The sequence below is a fragment of the Egretta garzetta genome, unplaced genomic scaffold (genome assembly GCF_000687185.1).
Source record: "Egretta garzetta isolate BGI_Z169 unplaced genomic scaffold, ASM68718v1 scaffold195, whole genome shotgun sequence".
In the NCBI taxonomy this organism is placed as follows: domain Eukaryota; kingdom Metazoa; phylum Chordata; class Aves; order Pelecaniformes; family Ardeidae; genus Egretta; species Egretta garzetta.
In genome coordinates, this window is record NW_009259591.1 from 360,021 (window position 1) to 379,248 (window position 19,228).

Below are 19,228 nucleotides of genomic sequence, written 5' to 3' on the forward strand. Positions count from 1 at the left end.
CAGAATTCACAAATAGCATGGCCCTTACACAACTGCCAGAGAAACAGCAGTAAGGAGAAAAGTTTTCTTCATCTGACACTAAGTGTGTCTGATCCAGGGTTGGGGACTCTTCTTGTTGTGGAACCCAGATTTTTCGTTTATTAGAGTATTCATTGAGAAACTGTTTCTTACTGTGCAGCTGAGCTCCAGATGCTATGATAGTCAGAATCAACTTCCATTTTAATAGGGCCGCCTCAGTGATAAAGATTTGGGAACAAATCTTTATTTTTCCTGTACGACCTAACTGAAGAATGTAGTACCAGGGGTCAATTAAAAAGGAGACCTGAGTAAGTTTGAAGCGTTCCTATGTTGTGCTTCCTTTATTGCAGGCTGTATTGAAATTCTCCTCATCTAACTTACTGCAGTGCACTAAAGATTGGTAATTTTGGGTTTTTGCTTTTCTCTCCAGAGGAGTTCCAAGTTGTTCTTAGAGGAAGTGGCTTAACCCTTGGTGGGAGAACTGATGGTATTACTTGCACCTATCAAGTGAATGGAACTACAATTCGTAAGTATTGTAATCTGAAATGATCTGCCTTTATGTTTCCTAATAAGTTATTTATTTTTCTTCTCGTTACTTCATTTAATTAAAATCAAAAGAGAAAAAAATATCAAAGAGGAAGAAAACAGGAAAGCTCTGAGGATTAGTAAGAGGATCCACGTTATTTCACATCTTTCTCAGTGGTTGCAATTTGCTACCATTTGCCATTGGCTATAAACTGAGTGGTGTTTGGCAGCCCAGCTAGCTGTGTGAATTAATGTGGTGATAACCGCCTGGCTCCCGATGTTCAAGTAAGCAAATGTTGGCCGATATTAAAAAAAAAATGACCACAGAATGTACCAACCAAGTGCCCCTTCTTGTAAGAAGACCTAAGCCAAGACATAGGCTCTCATCGTGATTCCCGAAGGCACTGTTTTCCAAGGTGCACTTACCTTGTTATCTTGGAGCATCTCTGCCCATTCCCTCTGGTGTACCAGACATACAGCCCTTGTGCTGGTCGTTTCAGGGCCTTGGCAGGGCGTGGGTGCCCCTCTGGGACAAGGCATCAGTCCTCTTCCTGGAGCTCCTGCAGCAGCATAGAATAAGGCCGGGTCAGAACAGTTGTACTATTTTGTCTCTGTATTTTGACAGGGTTCATCAGCTCAGTGTCCCAAGCAGCACTCTCCTCCAGGAGTAGGTCTCACTGCAGCCAGATCCCTAGCTGGACTCTGGTTTCCTGAGCTGCGGAAAGGAATTCTGTTTCAGACAGAGCGACCGTAGCATCTGTTACAGGCACTTTCCCTGGATGATTTTTTTTTTTTTTGGAGGTGTGCAGATGGGTGGGGCTTTTTTTTAATTATTATTAGTACTCACCACTGGCCAGATTAACATTACAGTCCTTAGTTATTCCTTTATCAAAGTATAAGTGTCACTGGGGAGATTTTTCTGAGTGGAATGCTGAAGAAGTTAGAAAAGCTCTACAGGTAATTGAGAGGTAGTGCAGACTATTTTCTTCTTGCTATCTGATTAAGTAAGTATGCTCATGGAGAATTTCATTTTCAACAAAATATTCAGGACTTGGTCTTCTCTTGCTCAGTGCATTGACTTAGAGCAGGGCAGATGAAAAATCATGCCAGAAATTGGGTTAGTGTCCTTGCGCTGCTCTGTTCCCTGAACTGGTACAAGGATGGTGAAAAAAATGCCATTAATGGAAACCTCTGCTATTTTTTAAATCCAAAAACTAAAGCGGACGGCTAGTGGAAGTACATCCAACTTCTTGCTCTAAGTGGTACCCCCTAGAAGCTAGCCAGACTGGGAAATGACCAAAAATGGACCTGTAGAAAAAAAACAACTCATTTTTTCCCTACCTACTGTCTGATTTTTACATTAGTCTGTCAAATTCCTACCCAGTTGAACATGTGTTTCCAGTACATATTCTTCCTTACTCTGGATATCATATGTACTTGAATGGGCTGCCAATCTCTCCTGGCTGTTACATATCTAAAATAATGTGTAAGAATAACAGAATAGCACAGTAGTTCTGGATAAAGGCAACCTGTGTAAATAAATTCTGCTTGTGTAAGTAAATTCTGCTTGTGTAAATTTCCCTTCAATTTCAATGGAAATTGTCATCTTTATTTCCCATGTTCAACTATAGCTTGTTGATTTAAACTTGTGGCATAACTCGCTTCACAGAGCTAGAATTTGGAATGTGGCAAAACTACTGCTGCAGTTGTGCATTTATTATCACCATGTACCTTTCTTACTTGGAGAAGCGGGTAAACAGATTAGTTTAGTTCCAGGTGAACACAACTCATTTCACACTATCTAGGGTAAATCGCTGAGACATCAGTTACATGACCTGAGGTTAACTAGAACTTAAATTTCAATTTAAGCTGCTGGTGTGCAAGTCATCAGGACTCCTCCGTTCTGTTCTTGCTTTGCTCCTGACTTCTTGTTTACCATGAGCAGTCACTTCTCTACATCCCAGTCTATTTGGGAAATTAAAGTGATAGCTAATACCTTCTTCACTTGAATGTTTTGAGGCTTGCATCAATATGGTTATGTTTCTAGTGGCGTTCGTACCCTTCAGGATCTCCTGATGGAGTGCTCTAGGCTAACTGGTGGAGTTAAGGACCTATAGAATACAAGCGTTAAGGAGGCAGTTAACCATTTTCAATAAGCATCATCAAAGTCAACCTCCTCTGCCCTGCCGGTGGGTGGTATTATCATACCTAAAGTTTTGGCATTATTTAGTAGCAGTGCTAACAGCATAAACCAAACCTCCTTACTGTACTTAATGACTGGCAGGTTGCAGTGCTGTTCAAATTTGGGGATGGGCTGGGCCTTGCTGCCAACAATAGCCCTTAGGAACGTGGGTTTTCATGTGCCCCACGCTACAAGCAGGGGATGAACCCGCTGTGGAGAGCATCCAGAGGAAGCTGGCAAGGATGGGTAGAAGTCCAGAACACAAGCTTTAAGGAAGGACAGAAAAGTTCAGTTTGTTACATCTCAGGAAAGGAGGAACGGCCAAAGCTATTTTTAAGTATGGGCTGCTGCAGGGCTGAAAAGAATAAGCTGGGCTCTCCCAATCCACTGAGAGCAAGAGGCAACAGGCTTTAAAATCTGCAGCAGGTCTAGGTGAGATATTAGGAGAATAGTTATCACTGCACACATTGCTCAGACCTGGACTAAGTTACCTAGAAAGCCTTTTAACAGCTTAGATCAGTGTCACTGAAGAATGCCTGAATCGTGTTGCTTTCTTTAAATGACCTTTTGAAATGTTTTCTGACTCTGGTTTCTCCGATTTCTCTGATTGTTCAGTCTTTTATAGCTGTACGGCATGTGCATGTCTGCTTTGCCATGGTAGAAATAACTATACTTGGACAGGGTGAAGTCCCCAAATACTTGCTAGCATCTGATGTGAGAATTTCCAACTAGATCTCTGGGCTGCTTTTTTTTTTCTTGGCTTCAGGAAAGGCACACAAAGGGAGGGGAATGGCATAGTGATGTATTTATTATACACTGCAGCATAAAAACACAATCTGCTATATGGGGTCTTGCCAGAGGCCTGCTAAAACCTGCCCAGGTTCTCATCTTCAGCAACGGACAACAGCAAATGTGTAGGGAGTAGTACAGAAAGGAAACAGGGCAATTGAGTTTGATCCTTCCCCCAATACACAAGCTCGTTCTCTACAGCTCTGTGCCGGGCTCCAAGCGCTTTTGTCTCAGAGGAAACCTAACAGAGAACAGTGGAGCTAGAATGGACAACAAGGTAGGAAGGGCGCTTTGAACAGGAGGAAGGAAATAGTCCCAAGAAAAGGAAAATATTTCCTATGTCATTGCATTCTCCTCTACCAAAAACTGGCAGTCTCTCAGCAGAACCCTCACCGTCTGAAGGCGTAACGGAGGGTACTCGCATGAGGCTGTACTTCAATGTTAGAGTTCCCCTTACTGATAGCCTGGGCTCCGCTTTGGGACCAGCCTCAGAGCAAACAGTGATTTTGTCAGTTCTCCTGGTTTTCAAAGATGCATTTGGCATGTTTCTCTTTTTGCATTTATAAAGAAGCATTACCAAATGCTAGAAAGGAAACCTGCCAAATGTAGCTGTGGGATAGAAAAATAATCTATGAAACATACCATTAAGACAAAAACATATGGCAATGTGCTAATCCCTCTTCCCCACTTCACAACTAGCCCCAAATCTAGGCCAAGCAGTCAGTGCAGATTATAGCACACAAGAAAAGCTCACTTACGCTAACAGCTCCTCCTTCAGCTGCCCCCGAACTACTTGCATCTCTGCCTGTTCCCTAAATGCAGGGCAGAGTCATCTCCAAGCTTACCTGGCAGATCATTTATCTGCTCTCACCCCTAAGTTAGGAAATAGCCCATGCTTGCAGAAGCAGCTCCGGCACAGACATTAACTGTTCTACCGTGGGGAAGCTGGCGAGGATGATTCTGCAGACATAAGCAGAATTTTTCCCAGCTTCCTGAAGACATGAGGTAAAAGAGCTTCCCTCCTCTCCTTCCCACGACTGCAGAGAAGGAGCACTCTCCTGGCCACAGTGCTCTGCAGGTAGATGCTTTAGAATTTTAAGATATTTGCAAAAGCTAGCAACTCAAAAGCATGGGATCGGAGAAACAGACACTGATCACAACCGATAGAATAGTCCTTGAACGCAATGCATGGACTTGGAGCTAATTAGAAACAAACCTTCGTCTTCCAAACATTAGGAAACCCCTACCCATGTTCTCATTCTTACCAGAAGTGGTCTTGATTCTAGGAAATTATCTGTCTGGAAGAATATGAGCCGATTTGAGTAAAATTAAGTAAACACGGCTCATGCTCACATTTAAAGCCAACTCTGGGTTGTTACGTTCAAGGTGCAGCTTTAAAGCAGCAGCTTTATTCCCTAACTTGGGCCTGCCTGGCTTGCAAGTTCCAGACACGACCAAACCAGCACACAGCATACTGTGAGAAGGGAAGGATAGCACCTTCACACATCAGCTTCTCTTTTAAGCGGCACAGTATATTGAGTTCATGTGATTTGTTTTTTCAGATGAAAGACCAAAAACGGTGGAATCTGATTTTTTGCTCTGCCCTGCACCAATCCTATACAAAAGCGGCCAGTAAGTACTTGTGTCATCCTGTGTTTTGCTCGAATTGGACCCATTATTGCTGATGTTAATCATGAGCAGTTTTGGCTAGAGGCAGTCTTTTGTTGTTTTTATGGGGGGTGGTTTGTTGTTGCTTTTTTTTTTTTCCCCGTCTTGTGTTATTTCCCCGGTGTATTTGCCAGCTTTGGAATGGGCTTTAAATAGTCATCTGTGACCAAACCAATTTGGACAGTGCCTTAAAAATGAATATTCAGCCAGTTTATTAAACACTGAAAAGGTCTGGCTTGTCATAAGTTTTATGCAGATTAGCTGTTTTAACAGGGCATAATATGCTCTCTTCTGGATAATCTTTAGGCTCATTGTTAAATAGATTACATTATCAGTGACACTTACAAGCTATTATTAAAATCATGTGTCAAGATGCGTACCACTGCTCAACATGCAATGATAAAACGAGGCACTAATTTAACAACGGCAGCAGTCTCCCAACAGCAGTGTGGCTAAACTGCAGTTCTAGCCTTATTCCAAGTGTCACTGGCCATGGCCGCACATTACTTCTGGCCCTTTGAGAACTAATCCTTCCCCCCTCCTCTCCAATTCAGATGTGCCCCTAGGCTTTTAAGATCACTTCAACTTCATTGTTCATGTTTGTGAAATTCTAAGCTAATCACAAGTCAAAAAACCGCATGTCAGATCTCAGGCCTGTAGGAGGGCGAAGGCTTTCAGGCTGCTGACTTTCACCCTGTTTTGCAAGTAGTTCTTCCCAGCTATTTGGGATGAGGTTAATATTAATCCAGTAGGAAGCTCAGCAGTTTGTTACAGCTGCGCATTATCATTTTTCTGTGGCCTTTTTTAGCAGTTTAGGAACAAAGCATATTGCATAGATGATTTTTAGTAGTTGGCTTTCTGAGTTAAGCAACAATCAGCTGCCTCAGTTGTGCTCTAAGACCAATAGCAAACCCGCAAATACACATCTGTTTTGTGCGTTAAATGGCAGCCAGGAGGAGAAAACTTGGAAAGCAGTACAGGAAAAAAAACTTGAGTGACTAACCCCGGCGGAATAGAGTGGGGTGAGTGCAGAGGAGCTGCGTCGTAGCCTCCGTGCAGCAGCCAAAGCCCCGCTCGGGGGAGCGAGCGCTAGTTTATGGCAATGCAGGGAAAACAAGCACGGAGGAGAGTTACACGGAGAGCAGAGCAAGGGGATGAGTTTTTAATGCCGTTACATTTTCCTGATACTCACGTTGCCTTTTACATTACTACTCAAAAAGTTGATCTTGCCCTATGCGCAGCTTGTTAGAGCTGTCTGCCCTGATACTAACTAGTGCAGTCGCGCCCTTGTTGGCTGAGCAAGGCTGCCTGTGGTGGTGTGCCAATGGTCCAGCAAAACAGCTGGAACAAACTGCTGTCATAGCTGAAACAAATCAGCACCATGTGCAGCTCGAAGAGAACTCCTTCTGTCACCGGGCCCATCTAAATCAGTCAGTTTAAGAGCCCTCCTCTCCACGCCGCCTATTTCAGCAGAGTTACCTTAGAACAGAACAACAGCAGCAAATTAAGCCCCCGGTACTAAGCACCCCAAGACCTGAAGCTGCAAATGCTTTTCCACACACCCTTAGTCTGAGAGTACATAAACAGGCTATCCTGCCGGATGAATGTGAAATGCATGGAGTTCCTATATAAATTAAAGCACAGTGGAAGTTGTTTGATCATGCTACATTTTTTCTTAGTCTGTGAAGAGCTCGTTTGGCCTGTGAAGCATTATTGCAATAGACAGCTCACCATATTGTGACTGCAGTGTAGATCAAGCGCCTAATTATGGCACGCTTCTTAGCAGTGTTTGTAAGAAAGAATACATGAACACCACACATGAAGTTGTGCAGGTTCACAGGAAATCTTTTTTTTCCTAAAGCTACTATGTGAAATAGACTTCCGTAACCCGATACCAACGTAGTTACGGCTTTGGCCCAGAGATGAACAGTTTGCTATGCAGAAGACTGACAGCTATGAAAGATACATACATACTTGAACTCTTGACTTTCCGTTGGCACAGCTCAGACTTTTGCTGGATAACTCCCAGTAATTCCTCGTGTAGCGGAGCTAATATTAGTTCCTAATGTAGCAACAACCGGTCTGTTCTTTTGTAGTGCTCTTTTTAGTGGAATTAAGAGCTACAGAAAGTTAGCTTTGTGACTTTTAAACCTGCAGCTTTGCGTCTGGGTAAATGGTAAAAGACTCACTTAACAGGTTTAGTTATATTGTTCTAATTGGAGACATTTCTTGTTGACTGATGAATTTGCAGTTTTCGCACGCAGAACAATAGAAGCCCGTGTGGAATAGATAAAATGGCAAAGTACCCGAGATGTTGGGTCAGTAAACCCCTGGTCTGGATTTATGCCATTGTGGCTTTCTACTTTGTTTCCAGCTGCTGGCTGCATTTAGTTATGAGCCTCCAAAATGCCAGCTGTAGATTTAACCAAGCATTGTTTTCAAAGCCTGTTTTTTCAGTTCCGTGCAGCAGATAGATGTGGTATCCTTAGGTTATGTGACAAAGTGTGTGTGCTGCTTGTGCTGTTTAAAATACCTTCCTGTCCTGCCACCTCGGAAGTGCAAAATTTAATAGTCTGCTTATAAGACCAGCTCATTTTGAAAGACCTCTGATTAGCTAACAGATGACAATCACTTGGGATTTCTACATGAGCAAACAATGCATTATAAAAACAACCTAAAAGAATACTGAAATAATCCAGAGAGGAAAAGTATCAGGTACACGCAGCAGGAAGAAGATGAAGAGACACACCCAGGTTGAGTTGCTTAACTTCGTGTTCTTTGACAGATCACTTAATATACCTTGAGGGCAAGTGTAACATTACAGCTAAACTCGTTTACTAAAAAGGATTCAGATTCTGCTGCAGTGACCATTTGAAGCCTTATATCTTTAGGGTCTTGCAGAGTATTTGAAAAAATCAGTTCCCCTTTTTAGTTCAGGCCTGAATTAGCTGTTCTGCCACAGCTCGAGGTAATCAAACTGAATCAGGGATTTCTTTGACCTCTACATTACTTTAGATGTTTCTGTAGTCATGCTCTGGAAAGAAAACAGAGCCCTTGTCTCTTTGGAAGACTGGTGTATTTTTTTTAAGTCTACATTCTTGCACAACCCTCAGTTTTGTGCTCTTCATTTTGCTCTAATTTCTTTGACTATACATTCAGAAAATGTATCTGTAGGCTTGACTTCACCAACAGATGGCTTCTGTTCCTCTAAGCCAGTGGCAAAATACCCTCTGCCTTCAACGGAAAGACTATCAGAACAATATATGTCTCTTACTTCCTGAATGGTTACAAGTTCTCTTTTATTTGATAAGTGCATGTCAATAATAAAAGTTTAAACTAGCACAACAGTACAATACCACACCGAAATGTTTGTAGTGAATATTTACATGTCTACTACATAACTGCCTCAGTTTGTGTGAACTCTAGTTTGTCACTGGAGTATTGCAGTGAGAGATTCTGGATTTGCTGTTGCTGACTGAAAAAAATCCGGTTTCGTCTTCTGCAGGTAGTCATCCAAGCTAAGCCAGAAGGGTTAGGTCTAGGCTAGGTGGTCAATTATTCAAAATGAACCAACAGGCTGAGAAATTGTCATTGTTCTTAAAATAATTCAGGGAACTACGGAAATTTATTATTTAATGCAGCTGCAGTGTTGCTGGCCAGCTTCCAGCTTTATGCATCCTGCCCTTGAATTCATACAGTGTTTGCTCCAAGATGAGCTCATAAAATGAAATGAGCATTTACCCTCAGCCCAGCAAGATATACGAGCGTCTCACAACACGTTGACTAAGTCTATCTGAGCACATGTACAAAAAGTTGGTTATGTGTTTCAAAACACCAAGAGAAGGGCAGACACCCATTTAAGTGGGACCACTGCTTTCATTTAACCATCACATGGCTTCTCCCTCTCAGGTGAGTGACATTTTGACAACCTTGCAGCCAATGGAGCTTGACTCCACCTATCTGAGGGGTGGACAGAAGCCGGCAGTATCTTCCTCCTTGGGCTTGTAAGCTTAAGGAATAACAAAGCCAAAAAGGACCAATCCAAACATAAACCTGAGGGCATGTAAAACTTTCATCACTGTTACCTTGAGTTTATGATCAGATCGCATGCAGAGATCATACAGTCTGCACCACTCCTCTTAATGACCTTATTTGCCCTCTATTCAAATCATGTTAGCTTCAGCTTGCCTGTATCCCTTCCTGTATCCTGTCCAACACAAACAGCTGGTGGCACTTAAAGAGCAAAGATTAAATAGGAATTTATTTTTTGTGTGGGAGGAAGGAAAATTACTACGCCTGTATTCCCAACTTCTTAGTTGCCTCCAGTTTCAAAGTAGCTGACTTAAGCTTATTCTCCAACGTGCAGTCCACTTGAAACAAAGTGCGCAGCAACACATGAGATAAGCTGTTAGCCATCATGAGACTTTTTTTTTTTTAATGTATTGCTGATAGCAAGAGCTCTCAGCAACAGCCCTAGTTCACAAGTTTAGTGGTAACTTTCAGTGGACTTCCTATCCAGACATTCCAATAAGGAGTTACATTAACCCTATTGAGCAAGTCTCAGAGTCTGACATAATTGGAGAACCAATAGCTCAGACTTACGGCTCTAAGGAAAAGTGAGAACTTTTGTCCTAGAAAGAAATCATAGTGGGAAATGGTCTCTAGGATTAAGCACTTCGCTTTATGCTTCCCAGCGGCAAACGCTACCTTGAGACTTGCTTTTATTTGGCTATTCGCCACGTTTCTCGCAGGAGGAGCCTGTGTTGCTTGTTCTGCACTCACACATGCCTGGGACAGCAGCTCAGAGGGACTTGAGACACATGAGCAGCCTTGTGCTCTTCCTGCGCTGTCACTTCTCAGGTCTTTAGACTTTAATATTTTTGTTTTCAGTTTATGGACGATTTCCTTGTGATCCTGTCTTAACAACTCCTATATTGTTCCTCAGCCTTTTGGAATAACAAGATGAGGGAAGATAGAAGTAACCATCTCCTCATTTTATGTAGCACCTTCAGCCTTTAAGTAACCTATTTCAGGAACTAACAACCACCTGTTATATCCACGAGTCTTCCTCTTGACAAGTTTCTCAGCTTCTCTACACATAACAATAAAACCTTTTTTTTGGGGAGGGTGTGTGTTTCACTTCTAGAAAACCAATTGTTTTTCCAACAGTAGGAAGACAGACCTGCAATTTTTAGTAATGCTATCTGGTTGTTGATGTTTGGCAGTTTGCTTTAACTCCTCTGTCTGCTTCTGTTTCAGCTAGTGCTTTTCTATACTCTTTTTCTGTAGCCTGTAATAGCCTGAACGCAGCCAAGAGTTTCTTACCTCTGGCCAAAGCTTTGGTAGGAGGATCTTAATCTGTGACGTACAGATTTAGGGCAGAACTGGCTGCTCTGCTTCTCACTGTGGATCATGTGCAGGGCTGAGGACAACGGGAATTAACCACAAGCTCCCAGTTAAGCGTGGCTTTGAGAGCATCTCTCAGTAGGGGCTTAAGGGAAGCCAAGGTTCTGTCTTCCAAAGAGCTTGTAGCTCTGTGCAGTTGGACAAGCAGGCTTGTGAATCCAGTGCCTTTCTTCCTATGGGTTTCTGACTAATTACTGTAAAAACACTTTTCAGGAAAACAGTGCTGTGGCAGCCTGTTTGACACTTATTCGTTGCAGCTTACCAGATGCACCAAGAGGTTCCTGCTCACTACTGTAGGGACCTTGAACATGCTTTACAGCAGCTACGCAGGCAAAAACTAAAGCTAGCTGAGCTCCAGGGATTCACACCCCGGCTGCCACTGGCACTCTTGCTCTGTGGCTGCCTCCCTGGGAAACCATCTCACAGTACCAAGAGGAAGCACGTGCTTCATATGTAATTCTAGGTGCTTTGAGTGAAAGGCCGTTCCGTGACAGCGGAACTTGGTACTTGGAGTCATGCTTTCCAGTTTCTAAGTGTCATTTTTATTAATACCACCACCAGATTTAAGAGGAAGAGCATGCACATATGAAAGCAAACAGACACAGTGAAGATGAATGGATTGTGGCTCCATCCTGCAAATTATCTCATTTTGTTTCTGGACAGCTGCTCTCATTCAAGAGCAGCTGAAAGGTGTTCCACAAAATGGTTGTCATGGCAGGCTTTAACAAAGGCTCCTAACTCTCCCCCCCTCCTCCCTGTCCCCACTCTCCCAAAGACAGAGCATGTTATGCCTTTATCCCACCCTCTGCTTCTTGTGACACGAACCTGGGAGCCAGAAACTTGAAAAATCACTTTTTAATTTCATTTCTTGGGGGAACAAGAGCATGTTAGTGGCCAGCAGCATTTCTGAGTTCATTATACAGGCAGAATGCCACGCAAGCGCCTGCATCTTCAGGGACACGTACAATACATGCAGCAGCAGTGAAGCCATCCTTCTCCAAGTTTGACTTGACTATACTAAGAAACAACATTTTCCACTATTAATTCCCTATTCTCCAACACCTGTAGGTCCTAAAACAAGCTCTCCTGCCTCCTCCCATGTGCTGGTATACCTGCACTGTTGTGAAGTACACAGGGAATGACCCAGAGCACTGCAGTTCTCATTGGTACACAGCCATCACATTTCATGGATCTGTTTTTACTGCAGCTCCTTTAGAGGTTCTTTACTTCTTCCCTCCTTTTTCCTGTGGTGGCTCTGAAGAAGTAAAAGCAGTGTTGAAGAAGTGATGCTTGGTAAGGTGACTGATGTTTAATATGTTTGCCTAATTAACTTCTGGCTAATAACTCTAACCCATTAAGCAGCTAGTTAGTACATGTTTCGAATAAACACATCTGGTCCTGCGATGAGTGAAGGTTGTGGCTGCGTGTGGGTGACAGATGTGATGTGGTTTCCCCAGCTCTCCCTTTTCAATAATTAACAGCACACTGGTGAAGTAGCCTTAGACAGCCAGCCTCCAGGCCAGCTGTAGAGTCTCAGGGCTCTGTCTGTGGACACATGCCTCATCTCCCTCATCTGCTCCAGCTAGTACATGCCCTCTCCTCTGGTATTTCAACAGCTACATGCAGCTCTAAGCAATACCCTTCTTTGTAACTTTGGACTCTTGGCTTCTGGTCTGAAAGGCAGCAAGAGAAGGAGGATGCATTATGCCACCCGAGGGGCAAATAGCTTTGATTTGACAAGCCTTGCAGATTGGCATCTCGTACCAAACAAAGGGCATTAGAAATAGCCCTGCCCTGCTGTTTAATTTCTTGGAGCTGCTAGGCTAGCTTTGGAAACAACCTTCTTTTGAAGGAAACCTCATCCTGCAGTCCCCTACTCCATGTGGTCAATAGCTTCCTGGGCTGCCACAGCTGGTAGCTCTTACCCATCTCAGAAGCAAGAAAGGCCAAGGTTAGGTACCTGCAGAAGAGACCATGCCTTCCAGCTCAGCTGTCACTTGGTTTTTTAGATTTTGGCTTTCTGTGGTGGGGCTGTTTGAAGTTATTTTTTTCCAGATTGAGTGAGGAATTATGTCAATAAATTAAGTCAACAGCAGGATATTTTGCAAGAGGCTAATCTGCACAAAAAATTTCTTAAAAAATGAGACTTGAGTTCTTGCTTAGTAAAGGGCAAGATAAGATTTATCCCTACTTCTGAGGGCCCGTGAGCCCTGATCATCTGTGCCTGCACCACAACGCTTAACATGCAGCTGTCATGAGCTGCAGTGGTACGGGCTCAGTCTGACCTTTGTTTTGTAAGGCATCAACAATAGCACAGCTGCCCCTGCATAGCTGAGATCTCAAACCTGCAATTTGGCAAGAGGAACCCAGCAAATTGGATAAATATACATAAACACATTGTGAAGGAAAGGAAAACAGAACAGAATGAACCAGAGCATCATCCTACAACTTGTTTGATAGGGATGATTTAAGTAGGCATATGGTATAGTTAAATGTGCTTTCAAAAACATTGGCCCGATTCTTCAAGCAAATATGAAATAAATATCTAAATAGAAAGCGAGCTGATACAGTACCATTAGTTCTCTCAAAGGAGGCATATGAAAGCCTTTGGAAATATGTGCAAGTGGGGGCTGGGCGTGATGAGCAGCAGATTTACGTTCCCACATAAAAAGTGCCATTAACTTATTGTTAAGATTACACAGTTGTACCTCCTCCTAACACTGCAAGCATTAAAAAAGCAGGCAATAAGCTCATCCTGAGACTTAACCCAGCACCAATTTTCACCTCTTAGTAGCTCAAGTCTTGGCATAAGAGCCTGCCGCAGCCACCGTAATGCCTCTCACACAGCTTCCCTCCAACCCTCACACATAACAGCCAAAAATCAGTGCTGTGCTCATCCTACATCGCCACCTTTCCGTGCCATGTTATTTAGTCACTCAATAACAATTGTAAGTTAAAATTAGCCTTTGTCTTCCTGCATCCTTTTCACCAGATGGAAGAAAATACCAAGTAGATAAGCTAAGAAATTCAGAACGTGTTATTACCAAGTCAGTCTAAACTTACATTGAAATGCTGCTCTTCACAAGTCACACCAGGTACATCCACCACCTGAGCTGCATGCAAATACTCGTGTACGCAAACCCGTGCTGTTTCCAGAGCCTGCAGATAAACATTTGAGATAACCGTTTATTCAGACAAGCCCGCAACTTCATCGAGTTCCACAACTGGAGTAGAGCCGTCGCTTGTCTGCCTTAAGCAGCATTGAGCCAAGTTCACGTAACCTAACAGAGTTCTCATGTGACATGGAAGCAAGTAGCTAAAAGCCTGATGAAGGAGCTAATTACTGTTGTTTGCTATGGCTGGAATTACTGTTACTCTATTTTATCACTTTCTCCTCCCAAGAAAGGTAAACTTTTGGGAACATGTTGCAGCACAGATAAGTGCCGCCGCAGGGAGGCTGTATGCAAGCTGCAAATCTGGCTTGGGTATCCTCCAGAGTCTTTTAAGGAAGTATTATTATTTCATGGGGTGTGTTGAGAATTTTCTCTTCTCTTTCTACAAACTTATGTTTACCTTCTTTTTGTTGTGCTGTTAACAAAATAGTCTTATCACCACCCTTGTGACAATTAAAGCAAGATACTAATTTGGCCACAGAACTAAATTACTCGTTAGCATAAGTGGCAATGCCTGTGATGATTACTCAGTTATTTGAAAGTTAAGCAACTTGTTTGAATGTTCAAGTGTGGGTTTAAGGACCCATTTTCAAAGTCTCGCCCTCAGTCTAAAAACTACATAGTGACTCCATATTGTTTGAAGAACACCTTGCCCAGGGAGAAGGGGGCAATTAACATCCAATAGGCTTTCTCAGTTAAAGGCAGCTCATTGACTCAGATGCTGTACATTCTAGGTAGCACCAGTCAGCACTATAAAAAGGCAAAAGCACAATAAACCCACAGGACTAGTTACCTCTCAGTAACCAGCTGCAGAGCTGTACCTTAGGAGGTGCTCGATGAAGGAGAACAGGCAGTCTGCTGTTGCAAAAGGAGATACCAGCCTTCAGGACAAACAGCAGCCTTCCTTTGGCTCCTGGGCCTTCCGAAAGCCTGCGTGCAGGAGCTGAGCCCTTCTCTTAACTCAGGAAGCCTAAGAACAGACAGCAGGAGAGAAAAAAGGAAGCGGGGTGTTGCTTGCCCCCTTTTAACTTCCTGCTGCCCTGTCAGCCATGTGAGCTCGTTATGCTCGCTAATTGGGAGGATGCCATCTCCAAATCGGGTTGTTTTCACCTGTTGTTCTCATTCCAGAGCCTCTGTGCTCAGGTGACTGCAATGCTTCTCCCTTGTAGAGGTACTGGGGGCTAATTAGGCCCATGGATTTGATATTAGTGTTGTCCTTCAAGGTAAACAACTGTTTCTCCCCAGCAGCACTAGGTAAAGAGAGTCCACGTCAATCAGATCCTCTTCCACCTGGACTAAATTTAAGATTTTCTTTTTTCTCTACACAAGCATTTTGTTCCAACAAAAATAAAACAAGAGTATAGTTACCAATCCCTGGTTACTCCCACAGTCCAATCTCCCCCCTCCAAAATAGCTAGAGAAATAAACTCAGGTAGGGGGACACCAGAAATATGGCTGGATTAGGCTTAATGTCTGTTATAAATATTAACCTCCGAAAATATTTTAGAAATACATTTCGTTTGACACAATTAGACTATAATGGAAATTATTCACAGATGGACACACCTTCAATGAATTGTATAGGCTAACTGGCTGCTAAGACATATGGATCTGATGTTAAAATCAGTAGTTATTGCTAATGCAGCCCTTCACATTCCTCAGCAGGGCACGCAGTGTTCCCAGGGCATTAAGAAAGAGTGCACGAGCAGCACTAAGTAAGTGCTTCATACTGTGCAGCGGCCATAGTATCCTGAGCTGAATTAATAGACTAATTTAACATAACAGTGGCATTTCATACCTGGTTACTTGCAGGCTCCCGTGATTCCATGAGATCAGAGCCAATTCACTTTCAGATTCACTAGCGCGTCCCGGCAGCGAAATGCTCACGTAGCTATGCACTCCTGTCCGTTCCCCGTGGAAAGCCAAACCCAAACAGACAGGATCCTGAACGCCCTGCTGAGAAAGCCGGGTGGTGCTGGGGTGGCAAGAGGGGATCCTCAGAGAACTATCAGTCTGAATTTAGGTCAGCGTTGAGCTACACCAAGAAAGGCAGGGGGAGGGTTTGTACTAAGACTTTACCAAACCGCCATAATGATTTGCATGGAGTGCAGAGCTTGCTGTCCTTGGGAAAAAATAATTAACTGGTCGTTTTTAAGCCTGTGTGCTTGGTGGGGGGAAAACACTCTGACCATTCACCGTAACTGCAGCTTATTAACTGTCCCCAGTCCAAGTCCCATTGGCGCGAGCAAAGCGTTTCCTGCGCGTCCCAGGCATAGGAGGACCACGGCACAGTGGGGCTGCGCGCAACGTTCGGCAGGCACGGTTTTAACCCTGCTCCCGGGGAACTTGCTGTGTTCCTGGTGTGCTGTGCGCAGCTGGGGCTTCTGGTCTAGGAAGAGCAACAAAACCGGGAGCACGGGCTTGACGTAGCTTCTTCCATGGCCTTGTGTTGCCTCCTCCTGCTCAGGGATGTGTCCCGAGATGTGGCGAGTCAGGCTTGGGGTCCTGGAGTGTTTGTTAACTGGGAACGGGGAAGGGATACTCTGTGCTTTGGTTGGTGAGAATGCGTGAGTAAATACTAGTGGTAGCCCCAGCAAAGAGCAGCCAATGCTTTCAAGCCCTGGTTGGCCAGATGAAACCCGTGTCCATACAGGGGGACTGGAGCTGACCCCCCTGAGATGCCGTCCCCTATCTCTCAGGAGGCCTGCGGCTGTCTCCCCTGCCCCGCGGCTGAGCATTCCTTGTCTCCCTCTGCGTGCCACTGCCCTGCCCTTCAGGCAGAAGGTGCGGGGTGGTGCCACAGAGGCTGCCTCGCTGGCACTGCGGTTGCCAGCCTGCCTCCCGAGGTGGGGTCAGCCTGGTCTGGCAGCGCCCTACAACATGCCGTGCTTGCACCGAGTGACGCCTTGGGTTCGCTCCAGCTGTGAGCAGTGGTGAACGGCTCCCTGTTAAACAATCCTGGGCGTGCCATTGTCAGGCACAGGGCGTGCCAGTGTCCCAGCCTTTGGGTAGCCATCAGAACAAAGTGGGGTCCCGGTGGCACCCCTGGTGCTGCCAGGTTGTTGTGTAAGGGATGGTAAAGTACATGGGGGTGAAGTGGCAGGCATGCGAAAAAATTGCGCCTCAATGAGTAGTTCCACCAAACCCTTTTCCCAGCACTGTTGGTGATTTTCCAGTGTGTGATTTCTGTAGACATACATACGTATGGATGCAACTGCACTTCGGATGCATATGTACGTGTAGATGTATTGAGGCCACATACACATGCGCTTGCTGCTGGCTTGCAATGCTAACTGTGTAATAGAGCTATATATTAATTCACGGAGGTAGGGTTTTTAAGGGAAAGCACCCTTTTAAATACATAGATCTATTTTTTCCTTCCTACTATGTACAGCATTTTAGCTATTTTAATGCTGGCGCTTGATTCTGAAATACCTTTGTCACCATCATTTTAATAACTTTTTGAGCAGTTGCCAGTTTAATTTTCAGTGAGTGAAAATTGGAGGTAAATTATTTATTACTTCCAGCAAATGTCTTTCACAATTTTATTTAATTTTTTCATTTTTTTTAATGGGTCATAAACTGGCAGTCTTTTACTGGGTACTCATAAAGCAAGGAGCAAATGAATACTTTGCAAATAGGTTACTGTGGATTGAAATGTCAGCTGTATTTCACAGGGCATGAAAAGCTTCAGACCAGCGCTGCAGTGACATATGGCAGTGGGCCACGCTCCTCGTCTGTAACAATAAAAGAGCCGTGGACATAAAGGAAAGAAAGAACTGCAATTGTTGGGGCTTCTCAAGTTGCATTTTTTGTGTAAATTATTTATTGGAATGGCCCACAGGCCATGACTGATGCGGTTTAAGGTTGCAAGAGTCTTGTGGTTAACTTTGGTCATAAATAAGAGCATTTTTAAAAAAGCTCTTCTTTTTTTTTAGCCTAAGTTTTCCAGGATTGTTTCTCATCCAAGAGTTGATAGTTCGCAGAGAAAACGTAGGAAAATCCCTTCCACATTGAGCACGGGCTATGAACTGTAAATAGACGCCACAGTTTTTCCTACTGGAATGAAATGGCTTTGCGTTCTTGGGTCTGACTGCAGGCAGGCCGGGGTCTGTGTGCGGCGTGAGCAGGCCCGGTGACCAGAACCTCTGGTGGTTCCCCTCAGGGTCTGCAGAATCCGCAGGGTGGCCCAGGCGGGCGGCGTCAGGCGGCAGCGGTGAGGCGTAGCTGGCGCTGGAGGGTGCCTGCCTGGGTGGCTGCAGCAGCGGCGACGCTTGCGCCGCCTCTGTGGGTTGTGGTCAGGGCCGGCCTGAGGAGAGAGCGCTGCTCTGCAGCAGCTCGCAGGAGCTCAACACTTGGCTTTGTTCTGCGTTGCTACCAAACTAGGATAAATCGAACCTTTCCTTGCCGAAACGGGGTTGTGGCAAAAGGTCTGGCTGGCTTCAGGGACACGCAGCCCTCGCACGTAAGCTGTGCTGGTGGGGTGTGACCAGGGTCACAGCGACTTGAGCACAGGGAGGGTTCAAATGGGGGCCCCACGTCCTTTCGGTGCTAGGGTGGGAGGACACTGACACCTCCTCGGCTCTGGTCTCGCTCTCCCTACGTGCCTCAGCAGAAGGAGAGGCGATTTATCTTGGGTCTTTGGAAAACAATTAGGATACTGTGGGGGTATCGTGTAAAGCCCATAAATAATTGCTGGGAGATGTGGCCATACAGATGTACAAAACCAGGCATTTAGCACCTGTGGAGACACCTTGGAGGCGTTTCTGATCACCTCCACCAGGGAGACGGAAGGTACGGTCTTAGGACCAGCTGACCAAAAGCCGTGCTGCTCCTTCCCGCCCGAGCTGAGCCTGTCATGGAAAATCACTGCGGTCTCATACACTTTAAATTGTATTCCTCCAGTCTACAGAAAAAAGTATGAGCGGAGGCTCGACGATTTAGCGATGTTACCTGGTGACATAGGCTGGGTGAGGGCTGAGTTGAGCTTTACTGAAGGAACCTGCCACCCAGAAAACACTGACCATCACCGGTGGGAAACGAAGGGGCCCAAAACGTAGAATCACAGCTGAATGGAACTTCATTTCCAAAATCTTTGCAGTTTATGCAGCGTGCTGAGCTAAAGCCTCACGCATGTCGACGGTTACTAGTGAACACTCGGTGTATTTATGTATACCCCTTTCTCTTGGATGTTTGTGAATGAGTGAGGAGAGAAATAGGGCACCTGGTTTTTGGAACACCAGATTGGAAGGGCCAGGGTTTCTATGGTTCAGAAGTACACACGGCCCGTCAAACAGGTGGGTGCTAAAGGAACGCCCTCCCCCTGTTTCTTACACCTTACAGACATGACAATTTCAGGAAGGAAGCGATGTTGTATGTTGACAGACTCATCCTTCTGAACATAAGATAATTGTGAGTTCACTCAGTGGCTTCTAGAACTGAGCGAGTATGATCAGCTCCTGTGAGC

At 44.6% G+C, this 19,228-nt stretch overlaps 1 protein-coding gene across 1 annotated transcript in view; it reads left to right on the top strand.

Annotated features, from left to right (window-relative positions):
* ANTXR2 (ANTXR cell adhesion molecule 2) overlaps nucleotides 1–19,228 on the top strand; it is a 105,067-nt gene that overhangs the window by 30,031 nt on the left and 55,808 nt on the right. The window contains exons 8-9 of the mRNA XM_035893563.1: nucleotides 449–544; nucleotides 5,077–5,146. Coding sequence (XP_035749456.1) covers nucleotides 449–544; nucleotides 5,077–5,146 — 166 coding nt within the window. The remainder of the gene's footprint in view (nucleotides 1–448; nucleotides 545–5,076; nucleotides 5,147–19,228) is intronic.